Source organism: Mirounga leonina, unplaced genomic scaffold (genome assembly GCF_011800145.1).
Source record: "Mirounga leonina isolate KUSES-001 unplaced genomic scaffold, KU_Mleo_1.0 Mir_172, whole genome shotgun sequence".
Taxonomy (NCBI): domain Eukaryota; kingdom Metazoa; phylum Chordata; class Mammalia; order Carnivora; family Phocidae; genus Mirounga; species Mirounga leonina.
Window position 1 is genome coordinate 9891774 of NW_023270442.1, and position 13136 is coordinate 9904909.

The 13136-nt window shown below is 38.6% G+C and overlaps 1 protein-coding gene across 9 annotated transcripts in view; it reads left to right on the forward strand.

Moving 5' to 3' along the window:
- MAP3K7CL (MAP3K7 C-terminal like) overlaps positions 1-9993 on the forward strand; it is a 91335-nt gene extending 81342 nt beyond the window's left edge. For 8 of the 9 annotated variants that reach the window (XM_035017566.1, XM_035017567.1, XM_035017564.1 and 5 more), the window contains one exon: positions 8829-9993. In XM_035017566.1, coding sequence (XP_034873457.1) covers positions 8829-9009 — 181 coding nt within the window. In that variant the 3' untranslated portion in view covers positions 9010-9993. The remainder of the gene's footprint in view (positions 1-8828) is intronic. The other variant, XM_035017563.1, reaches the window with a different exon arrangement.
- The last annotated feature ends 3143 nt before the right edge of the window (positions 9994-13136 follow it).

Genomic DNA, 13136 nt, shown 5'->3' on the forward strand with positions numbered 1-13136 from the left:
ACTTTGGACTTTTCTTGAAACTATGTTATCTCCCTCCTCTCCCCCCACTTTCTTCTTAAATAATTAGCTAGATGCACGGCAAAGGCCAAATTTTGTTGTTATCTCTTCTCCTTTCTTTTTTATAAAGTCTCTCAATTCCTTTTTCTCCATCCCTGCTTCTGCTCTTTGAGAATAAGACTTGCTGCTCCATATCCTGGTCAATGTAATATTATAACTGGTTTCCCTGCCTATGTTTTCACATTGTTGGAAAAGGACACCAAGTTCTTGGCCTGGATTGCAAGCTCTAGCTCATGATGGCCTCAGCACCCCTGTAGAATGTTCTGCCTCATCCTTCAGCTATATCGGTCTATTCACTCTTCCTGCCTCTGTGCCCTTGCTCATTCACCAAGCTCTAGGTCTGGAGGACTGGTTCCTTCCTCTTTGCATGCCCAAATGCTACCCTCAAGGAGAGCTTAGCCAGTATCCCTGCCCAACCAGTCCACGGGGTTCGTCTCTCTTCCTGGGTGAAAGAAAATACACTGGAATGATTCTTTTTTTTAAAGATTTAATATTTATTTATTTGAGAGAGAGAGAGCAGGCATGGGCAAGTGTTCAGGGGGAGGGGCAGAGGGAGAAGGAGAGAGAGGATCTCTGGAAGACTCTGCACTGAGCACAGAGCCTGAGGTGGGGCTGGATCTCATGACCCTGAGATCATGACCTGAGCCAAAATCGAGTCAACAGCGTAACTGACTGAGCCACCCAGGAGCCCCTGGAATGATTCTTCTGGCATATTTGTGGGCTGGTGTTATCAATAGTTATCTATTTAATTTTATGTCCTGACTTTCTGACTGTGCAGAGTTCCCAACAAACATGGTTACCTTTTAACATCTCTTGGTGTCCCAGTCACCAAGCAGAGGGACAGGTACATAGGGTCAAACATGAGTGAGGGTGATTTTGAGTGACTGATTATAAGACACGGTAATACCCTCTGTGTATACAAACACTGTAACAGATGTGTCATTTGTAATTTGTATGGTCCATATTTAAAATACTGTGTCGATATCAGCAATAAGGAATTACTAAGATAAATTGTTAAAATAGGAAGTATGATATAGCTTATATTTATCAATAAATGAGACTGGTCCTCCAGGGGTTATTGGTGATCATTGTTTTCATTAACACTTTACCGAAGCAAAAATTCATTATGTAACAGGTATTTTCCTGGGGGACATTCTTTGTGTTCAAGCAAGATAAATTAGGTCAAATGGATCTGACCCAAGTCATTAGCTCTCTGTGTTTTGATGATTTGGATAAGAATTTCTTTCCCATTATTTCATAAAGTGTGGGTGATTATGTTGTCTCTGGTGATTGGCTAGCGTGAGCTAGACACAAAGAGAGATGCTAACTCGGGTATTTTAAAAAAGAGTTTTTCTTCAGTGGAACCATGTGGGCACAGGTGAAGCTGAACTTCTCTCTCATCTCCAGAGGGGGTCACCCTGGATCAAGTTTGGGAGACTGCGGAGGAGAGAGAAGAGTTGATTATAACTATTATTTTAAATCATGTCTATTAGATAGATAAAGAGAGTCAAACATTTTCTAGGACTATAAATTCAGCATGCAATGAATTTAATTTAAAGAATCACTTCTGGCTTATTTGATCTATGAAATGCTTGTTCTTACTTTTATTGGATTTTTTTTTTCTTCTCAATTGAAAAAAATGACAATTTTATTGAAGGCTTTAAAAACTTACCAAGAATTCTGACATCATCCAGAATTCCAACTATTATTTCTGCCTCTTTTTAGGCCTTTTTAATGTGAACCGATATTTTTATAGAATTGCATATATAATAAAATGAAATGTGTACATGCTTTTCTCAATAAATGTTGTAAACTTTTAAAATATAACATAGTTTTTTTTGTGGATCTAATGGGAAAAAGTGAGAGGTAGACATTTTATTACTTCTGAAATTTATCACCAGTATTTTGACAGCAAGTTAAAGTATATGATTAAGCTACAATTAGATCTACAATCAGATTTACAATTAGTAAAGGTTGCTTTGCTCCAGATAGGGTATTTTATCTTGTTCAAAGGAGAAACCATTTGTCTTCTGTATATGTGAAACATTGCACCAGATGCAATGGTGTTTAAAAGATTGACTTAGAATGTCAGAAACAGAGATAAACTCTTAGAAACGTCAGGATGAAAAACGTTACATAATTAAAAAAAATTACTCTGGTTTTCGGTATGTTCACAGAGTTGCGCCGCCATCATCACAGTTTTAGAGCATTTTCATCACCCAGGAAATAAACCTTGTACTCCTCCCCCATCAGCCAGTGGCCCCCACTCATCTACCTTCTCTCTATGGATTTGCCTATTCTGAATATGTCATATAACTGGAATCATACACTATATGGTCTTTTGTGACTGGTTTCTTTCACTTGGCACGATGTTTTCAAGGTTCATCCACCTTGTAGTGTGGATCAGGGCTTCATTCCTTTTCATGGCTGAGTAATATTCCATTGTATGGAGAGTCTGTATTTTATTTATCCATCCATCAGTTGATGGACATTTGGGTTGCTTGCCCTTTGGGCTATTATGAACATTCGAGTACAAGTTTTTATGTGGAGGTGTGTTTTCAGTTCAACTGGGTACGTACCTAAGAGTAGAATGGCTGTGTCATGTGATAACTCAATGGGTAAACTTTGGAGGAACTGCCAGACTGTTTCTAAAGTGGCTGCCCCATTTTATAGTCCCACCAGAAATGTATGAAGTTTCTGATTTCTCCATATCTTTGCCGACTCTTATTTTGTCTTTTTGGTTATAGCCATGCTAATGGGTGCAAAATGATGTATCATTGTGGTTTTGATTGATGCTTCCCTGACAGCTGAACATTGTTGAGCATCTTTTCATGTGCTTTTTGGCATTTTTTATGTCTTGGAGAAATGTCCATCATAGCCTTTGCCCATTTTTTTCATTTGGGTTATTTCTCTTTTGATTACGGAATTGAAAAAAATGTTATATAATTTTTGTGGGTCCAGGCAAAACATTAGAAAAGGATTTTCATATGGGAATAACACAAAAATATCAGATCTATATCTTCAGATCTTTTTTTTTTTTAAAAAGATTTATTTACTTATTTCAGAGAGAGAGACAGCACTTGAATGGAGAGGGGCTGGTGCAGAGGGAGAAGGAAACAAGCAGATTCTCGCTCAGTGGGGATCCTGACACGGGGCTCCATCCTAGGACACTGAGATCATGACCTGAGCTGAAACCAAGAGTCCGACACTTAACTGACTGAGCCACCCAGGCGCCCTTATCTTCAGATCTTTTAAAAATACATAAAACGATGATGGAAGGAGCAACATCTCATTGAGGGGAACATATCAGGACGGGGGAAAGGGAGCATATGGAATTTGTAACAGCATAGTCTAAAAATAGCCCTGTTATGATTTGTTTTCAGTCATGGCATTTAATTTGTTCTGAATTTTCCAGTAACAATAGATGTTTAATCAGAAACATTTATTTCTTTAGGACATTCCTGATGGCAGAGATTTTAAAGCTGTGTTCTGGGGAATCTTTCAAAGATTGGGGATGGAGGAGGTGTCAGGCAGGGGACTGTCCAAAGACCAACCAGAGAAAGTCCTATTTGGTCGGTTTTATTTGCTTCACTTCAGGGTGAGATTTTCCTTGAAAAATGGTATCACAGACAGAAAACATTGAAAACCAAACCTCATTTTTCTATTCCAATCATTGAAAAAAATTCTTTAAAAAAATTTACACAGCCCCCAGAAATCAGGAAATTTATTGTCGTAAAGCAATAGTAAATGGAGTATTTCTCCCTAAGTGTTTGCAGTGTGAACAGTAATATGGTGGAAGGGACCTATCCTCTTCCCTAAGGCATCCTGATGTGGGTAAGATGCCTCTGTGTAGGGTATAGGACTGGCGTTCATTTTCCAACAGTGGAGATATGCGTCCTGAGACCAACTTCACTAGCGGGCATCGAGGAAAGTGCCTACTTTGCACTAGGATTTCAAGAAATACTTGAGTGGATGAATAGAACCAAAGAACTGTCTTGGCTCTTTACTTTGCTCCAGAGGTATAGCTGAGGATATTTTTTCACTTTAGGATTTAGCTTTGTGTGAAATCCCAATGTTCTAAACTTCTTCAGGCTTTGAGATTGCACTTTCTGTTCATGCCTCCGTCATAATGATTTAGGCCTTTTATGCCACCTACTTAACTGCTGTTCAGACTTCTAACTGGAATCTCATTCCTCAGTATCTCTCCATCTAATCTCTGCCTTGAACCATGTTAAAAGGGACAGAATATTTACCACTTCTCAATGAGAGTGCCTTTAAGTAGGTCTCCCTGGCTAAGAAAAGAGGCTCCAGTCTTTGGGGGAGCAGAGTGAGGAAACATTTTGCCTTTCATCTATTCCTATTCCAGGATTAACTTTTTGTGGAGTGATCAATAGTGAAGTCTCCATTTCCTTTGGAGTAGTGGTTCTTTTTATTTTTTATTTTTTTTAAAGATTTTATTTATTTATTTGAGAGAGAGAGCACATGAGAGGGGGGAGGGTCAGAGGGAGAAGCAGACTCCCTGCCGAGCAGGGAGCCCGATGCGGGACTCGATCCCGGGACTCCAGGATCATGACCTGAGCCGAAGGCAGTTGCTTAACCAACTGAGCCACCCAGGCGCCCAGGAGTAGTGGTTCTTAACGGGGCCAATTCCTCAGTCCTCAACCCCCGGATATTGGCAATGTCTGGAGACATTTTTGGTTGTAATGATCGGCAGTGGGGGAAGATGCTACTGGTATTTAGTGAATGGAGGCCAACGGTGCTGCTAAACCTTCTATGATGCCAGTGAATTGGGTAGCCTCCAATAGCAGAGATGTCTGGCCCAAATGATTAACTGTGCCAAGAGAAACTCTAGAGCAAATCTCACTTCTTCCTGCAAGCAGTGTTGCCCTTTGGCTCCCAAATGATGTAATACATTTATTCCTCATGCATTATTCATTTATAGGGCTTCACTTACCATAGTCTAGACTGTGCTTTGCAATTCCATTTCAATGCCACGGATTGTTTCCCTAGCCACATGACATGAAGGTAGACTTTCACATCCTTTTTGTGCCATCTTTAGGCATCTGCTTCTTCTCTCCTGTGTATCAATGCTTGTTTTAGAACACACATCTTTTAAGAACCACTGATAGTACAGTCTAAATCACTATTTAAAATAAACTTCTCCCCATGATGGAGATTGTATTTTATCACATTATTATCCAAAACCCTTTAGTTCATTATGGCCAAAACATCTAGGATTTTGTCTTTTCCAAATAAAAGCCTTAGTCAACTTTGAAAGTCCCAAGAATAATGGTAGTGGTCTTTCCAGAAACAGAAATACTTGTTCTAATGATGAATTCATGTCCCAACCTCCTGCAACATAAGGAATCTCCTTAATTTTGGAATTAGTTTCCACAAAGTTTCAAAGTTCTCTTCACTTGCACTTTCCCTTCCCCCATTTGTTGTAGCAAATAAAAACTTTTCCAGGCATATGGCTTAGGATGGGGATGGCAGATGATCTATGATGGACCCAAGGTCGCGGCCTTTTCACTGGTGAAATACATCATGTTGGAAACTATATTATAGGTTCTTGATTTCCGAAATAGGATTCCTGTAATAATGGTCTTCTACCCCCTTATCAGATTACACTGAAGGGAATGCTAGAAATAATAAACACAGATTCAAGGGCAGGACCACATTTTAGCCAGTTATAGATATTGATTTGATCCTCAGATCATCTATTTATAAAATTGTCTCCATAGCTTGATGTGCCAGGTATAATTATGAATTGCTAATGGATGAACACAAACACATCTATATAAATAGGTCTTGGACAGAAGACAACACACATTTTGACAGTATTCATTGAATATGTGTATAATTGCTTATCAGGTACATCAAACTAATTTAGAAATCTATCATTTGAGTCCTCTTCATTCCAGGAAGGAAGAAGTTATTATTGACTTTCTCCAACACAAGAAAACTGCACTAGACCATCATGATCATTCCTTTTAGCTGTAAAATCTGTGATTTTGTGATTTATCTTTTCTTACCAGTCAAAACTAATAACAGATGTCCTGAGGAGTTTTAAGAGAGGTCAGATATGGAACCAGGACAATAGCTATTGTTATACCTAGTACTGCCAATTTCCAGACCATGATTTGAAAGCAAAGCTCTATTTCCATATGAATTATTTGTGTGACACAGTTCATTTGAATTTTAAGTTTTACTTATCAATTTCTTTAGGAAAGTTATATAAGGAACTTTACTAATACCTAATTATTGACCTTTATTGCTTAAACTATACTTAGAGGCAAAGAGCCATAAACATTTAATCAGAAAGATAGGCTTGATTTCTGGCTCTTTCTTATTAGTTGGGTGACTTTTTCAATTAGGTTAAGCACTTTGCATTTCCATTTCCTCATCTTTAAAATACATGTGATTTGTCTCTGAGGTATCTTACTCTTTAATTATTCATTCAGCAAATATTTATTGAGGGCCTTTAAATTCTAAATACCATGGAAAATTCAAAGATCAATAAGAGCCCAAAGGAACCTTGTGTATATGTATAGCAGTATTCCAACTTATCTCCCCTTTGTCCCCTTTGGGCACTTTCTTTCCAATGCTTGGTTTTGCTCAGTGGTCCTCAAGGTAGGTGCACAAGGCAGTCCATTGGGTGAAGGAAGAATATACTAGAACTTCAGTTCTGATTTGTGTTTTGTCCTTTTCCTGGGGTAATTTTTTATTTTGATAGTTTCAAACTTACAGAAGAGTTGCAAAAATCGTATATCCTTTGCTGGATTCACTAATTATTCAAAGCTTCCCCAGTTGTGCTTTATTCTCCCTCCATCAACACTGCACACTATTGAGGTTCTCTCTCTCTCTCCCTCCTATCTCTCTCTCTATCATCTATCTATCATCTATCTATCTATCTATCTATCTATCTATCTATCTATCTATCATCATCTATCTATGTAGTCATGCCCCATTGCTCTAAATACTTCAGTATTCTAAGAACAAGCACATTCTCTTATTTAACCACAGTACAATAATTACAAATTAAGAGTTTTACATGTACTGAATGGAGCACTGGGTGTTATATGCAAACAATGAATCATGGAACACTACGTCAAAAAAGAAAAGAATTTTAGCATTGATGCAGGACTATTATTTCACAATCCACATTTAAATTGCATCAATTTCTGAACAATGTCCTTCACAGCAATTTTTTTCCAGTCTGGAATTGCGCATTGCACTTAGTTGTCATTTTTCTTTAGTTTCCTTAAATATGGAATGGTTCAAGCTAGCAATTTGAAGAGTACAGGCTAGCAATTTTGTAGAATTTCCCTCAATTTGAGGTTGTCTAGTGTATGCATTTTTGGCAAGGAATACCAGAAAAAGGATGTGTCCTTGGTGCCGGCCATATCTATTTATCTCCTTACTGGTGATGTCAAGGTTGATCACTTGGTTAAAGCGGTCTTCCAAGTTTCTTATGCTTTTGCCTACAGAGAAAGAAGTCTGACACACGCTTATAGGCAAAGAATTTGGTTAGATCTAGTTTAGGATTAACTGACTCACATAAGGGGAGCGGATCTGTTTTGGGTTGTCATGTTTAGTAAATCTAAACGTGGACTGGGAATCTTTAGCTCCTTATTATGTGTATTTATATCAATGAATTATTTACATGTAATTACTGAGAACTGAATTTGTTTAAGACCTTATCACTACAAGTTCCCTCCAATAACCTTAGCCTACCTCCTAAATTCTAGAGTCGGTCAGCATGAAATGTAGATATATTGTTTTGTTAAATAGGGCTGCAAGATATACATAAGCAGTAAGGAAGGACATGGGAAATAATATTTGCAGGAAGGAGTTGGATTCTTTAGTTCAAAGAAGCCTAATAAAGTTTTGTTAAGCCCTGAAGTAGAAAACAAAGGAAGACAGTAATTGAATTTGGAAGACAAAGACAAGGTAAAGGACAAACTATAGTTCTACCCATAGGACAATAGATCCCATCTTAAATTATAAACTGACTTACTGTTTTTTTTCCCCCCTAAACTAATTATAACTTTTACAATTTGTTGTACTCTTTAAAAAAAAAAAAATCACTTTTTTTTTTGACTGTCGAAGGACTTATTGAGCTTTTTTGGTCTATATTTAGTATTTTGGATGTGTCTGGTAGGGGTGCTAGAAGGGTTGCTGGAGTGGTGGGGAGTGAGAGGGATGGGGTGGCTGGGTGATAGACGTTGGGGAGGGTATGTGTCATGGTGAGCACTGTGAATCGTGTAAGACTGATGAATCATAGACCTGTGCCTCTGAAACAAATAATACATTATATATCAAAAAAAAAAAAAAAGAAGATAGCAGGAAGGAAAAAATGAAGGGGGGAAATCGGAGGGGGAGATGAACCATGAGAGACTATGGACTCTGAGAAACAAACTGAGGGTTCTAGAGGGGAGGGGGGTGGGGGATGAGTTAGCCTGGTGATGGTTATTAAATTGAATGGAACACAAGGTGTTATACACAAACAATGAATCGTGGAACACTACATCAAAAACTAATGATGTAATGTATGGTGACTAACATAATAAAATAAAATTAAAAAAATAATAAAGTGGCTAAAACTCGCGAAGCAGGAAAAGCTAAAAGTAAGGCATTGGAAGCCAGTAGAAATGGTGAAGTTCAGAAAAGCAGAAGGAAACATTCTGCTTCCATTATGCTGTTACTGCCTCCTTTAATTTGCTTGCATTAAATTTTGTGCTCTTTTCCTCAACTGCCCCCTGAATTTTCAGAAAGGAGCTCATCGCCAAGCTGGATCAGGCAGAAAGGGAGAAGGTGGATGCTGCTCAGCTGGCCCGGGAATTCGAGGAGCTGATGGAGGAGAACCGGACGTTGAAGTTGGCTCAGTCCCAATGTGTCGAGCAGCTGGAAAAACTTAGAATTCAGTATCAGAAGAGACAGGGCTCGTCCTAACTTTGAACGAGTCAATGTGAGCGTAGAAGGTTGGTGACGGCTGTGTGCTGGCCAAAAGATTTTTATTTTAAAGGGATAGTGTGTAAAGTTTCATTGTTCCTTTTTATTACCCACGTGGCAAACGTCTATAATGAATTTAACGCTTGCCAGATCGAGTTTGAGAGAAGGGATATTTTATTTGAAATAAGATGATCAAAGCAAACCTGTTATGTTTTCAGAGATCAATAATTCATTTCCAAAGATTTTTTTTTCTTCTTTAGGAAGATGTGATCATCCTGTACATCAGGGTAGAAAACGAAAACAAACAAACAAAAAAATAGAATATTGACTGACTCGGCTAAGAATCCTGAACAGAATTGAGCCATGAAACAAACCAGTAAGATGCTCGCTGCAGTTTCATATCTGTGTATTTTTAAATTTCACGTCTTGACTATTTCAACTGTGCTCGAACCTGAAGTCAGCAACGTCTGCACACCTATTTATATTCACCAGAGTTAGGTTTAATCCCTCAATGATTGATTGTACTAAGAATAAATGGTTGTGCATCATAAAAGCTTTCTCATGAAAATATTAGCAGAAAGCATGTTTGTGCCAAAAGCACATCTACCAGTGCTAACTTGCTTTGTAATAAAAAGCTGATAAGGCTGCATTTCTTTTACGCCACGTTACCAACCAGTAAACATCTCTGCCTTTGCTTGTGTGTGTTCTGGGGGCATGGGGGGGCATGGAAAAGGATTGTTTGGATATGACTTTTGTGAATTCCCATGAAAACATCAGTAAAGCTATAACTCTGACTTTGTTTTGGGTTTCAGGAGATATTTTGGATCAGTAATAACGAATAGGAATATATGAATAAATTCAGGAATAAAATGATTTTTCCCCTGTTCCACCTATCACCTTATTTCCCCAAACTGATCTCTTTGTTTTATGTCCATTTCTATTCATGTAACTTCTTTTTCATTAAACATGAATCAAAACTGTCAATCTGTGTTTTGTCCCTTTCTGAGCTTCTCTTAGGCTAAAGATTAGTTGGGTTTGGCCACCCTGCATCAGATTGTGTTCTTATTGTATCTGAATGTGTGAAGTAAGCCGTGAAGTCCCTTTTCTTGGAAAGACTGTGGTTTCTCATGGAAATCAGGCAGAGTTCTAATATTCAATATGATGCATTCATGTCTTAAGGTATTTTCCCAGAAAACATAAAAGAGAATAGTTGATTCTGACAGTAAGATGGCTTAGGATAGACCAGCTGTTACGGGCAGGGGATGATTTTACCCCCTGGGGGGACAGGTGGCAAAGCCTAGAGGCGTTTTGTTGTTGTTGTTGTCATGACCAAGAGGAAGAGGTACAACTAGCATCTAGAGACTAGAGGTCCCAGATGCACAGGACATCTGTTATACCCCAAGTACAAAGCATTGTCTGGCCCCGTGTGCCAGTGCTGACAAGTTTGATACACCCAGGACCAGACTAGTCACTGGGTGGGTGGGCAAATGCCAAGGGGTCACAAGTTTCTTGCCATGAGGTGCAGAGTCCATGAGGTCCTTCCATCTCCTGACCCTCAGTTTCTTTATTTGTAAAATAAAGCTTTTAGATAGATCTCAAAGTTTTTAATGTTACATACTCCTATTCGCCCTGAAGCTGCTTTAACATTTGACCAAAGATGAAAGTCCCTATTATCCTGGTAGAACCTTCTTAAGTAACCCCAAGGCTTATAAATACTAATATAAAGGAGGGATTGTTCACTAAGTTTCTATAAATTCAGGGTTAATGGACTGGGAAGATGAAGAGTATGTTACCAACGTTTATACACAAGAATTAGTTTTTGGTCACTGCCCATCTGAAGAGAGTTACATATATTTACAGAATTCAAGCCGTCATGACCCCTTATAGATAATGGGGGGGGGGGAGCCAGGGAAATATAGTACCTCTGCTCTACCAGAATGAAAATAATTTTGTGAGGTCAAAATGTTTGAACACCACTGGTAATATAGTAAGGAGACACTGAATAAATAGTTTTCATGTTTGTGTCAGTCTCAGCCTGAAATTTTACTGTGTATTTCCAAAAGGTATCTATTCATGACTCAAAAGCAAGAATTTCCCTAGGTGTGTGTGTGTGTGTGTTTAGCAGACATTTTTTCATTGAAAATATGAAAACATCATCTACTTTTGAAGCATTACCAGAGCAATCTAAAGACAAAATTTCTTACATTGCCGGTCTTGTCTATTCATTCGTTTGACAATTTCCCCCAATCTTACTTACCACTGCATATTACTGACATAACCCAGAATCATTTAAGAATTTTCTATCTTCAAATATATTTATCATATTCTTGCTACTAGCAATAGTGAAAATGCTACAGAGCATTACAAATGAGCACAGAGGTCGTATAAATATTAAGGTGAAGATACTTGCATTAGAGCCAGAATTAAAGGAAAATGTAACCCATATTATATCCTGCAATTGCTCTACTAAAGATTTGCTATTTGTGGATCATTTAGTTTATGTAGACATGAAAAGAATGTAGTTATATGTGGCTAGAAGTCAAATCTCTCATCGTCGGTATGGGCAGAGCATGTTGCTCTATCTCATTCTGGTACCTGGGCTGGAATGTATCATTAAGTCAGCACAAATAAGGAAATAAAAGCCACCTGGAATTCAAATTCAATTCAACAAAAGTTTATTATACACTTTCCTAGTGCAGGGCAGAGGAACAACAATAGAGGGTGTAAGAATGAGTGACATAGTCCCAGCCTTCGATATGCTTCCAATTTAGTAACAGAAATAGCACACACATTCTAGTTCCTGGAACGCATGAATAATCATAAATGCAATAAGATAAATGGAGTTTATAGTAGGAGCTCAAAGAAGAAAAGAATGGCATGAGCAGAAGAACAGTGGTTGGGAAGCACAGAGTGAGAGCCACACATTTGGGGGCAGTAAGTAGTCTTCCTGTAGAGAATATATATAGGAGGGTAGTGGAAAATTAAGTTGTGCAGTTCCACTGGGCTCTGGTTGTGGGGGGAGTTTGGACAAAAACGTTTTGAAACGTGGAGGGCTTGAAGATAACTCACATGGTTGCAGTGCGTGGGATGGATCACATGAGACAGAGACCAGAGGCATCAGGAATTATCAGAAGGGCAGTAGAAAGGAGTGAGCAAGAAGGAGAGACATAGCAATTGAAAGGGAGTCACAGACTAGGTGGGATGGAGGGATGTGAGAAGTAGAATCTGTGTGGCCTGGGGTGGATTGCATATGTAATCGAAGCAAAGAAGATGAGAAGTAACATTTAATGAGCCCCTTCTGTGCCAGATGTTGCTAGGTGCTTTATATAGGCTGTATTGTTTAATTCTTTTAACAGCTTGAGAGGTAGCTAGAATTAACCCCATTCTCCAAAACCAGTGACTAATGTTAGAGAATTTGTCCAGAGTTCCCTAGCACTGGGATTGAAATACAAAGTTTCATTCTTTTATAATTTAATTCATTCTTTTAACTATTTCCTCAATGCTTGTACTTTGCCAGGCATTCTGGACGGTGCCAGGGACACAACAGTGAACAAGAGAAACATGGGTCCTGTTCTCAAGGTACCCTTGTCTAGTAAGGGAGGTAGATATTTACCCAAATGTAGTCTTGGGTTAGTCTTAAAATATAACCAAAAATCCCTTCCAAAGGTAGAGCCTAATTTCCCTGCCCTTTAGTGTGAGCTGGGCTTGAAGACTTGTTTCTAACAGAATAGAGAAGGAGTAGCAGTATGTGACTTCTAAGACTAGATCATAAAAGACCTAGGGGCTTCCTTCTCATCTGTTCTCTTGGATCACTTGCTCTGGGGTGAGCCAGCTGCCATGTTCTGAAGAGAGTCAAGTAGGTCATGGAGAGGCCCACATGGTAAGGAGAACTGAGGCCACACCAGTGAACTTGGAAACAGACCCTTCAGCACCAGGCAAGACTTCAAATGGCTGCAGCTGGGCTGACATAATTTTTTTTCTTTCTCTCTTCCTTTTTCTTTCTTTCTTTCTTTTTTCTTCTTTCTTTCTTTCCTTTCTTTCTTTCCTTTCTTTTTCTCTTTCTTTCTTCTTTCTTTCTTTCTTTCTTTCTTTCTTTCTTTCTTTCTTTCTTTCTTTCTTTCTTTCTT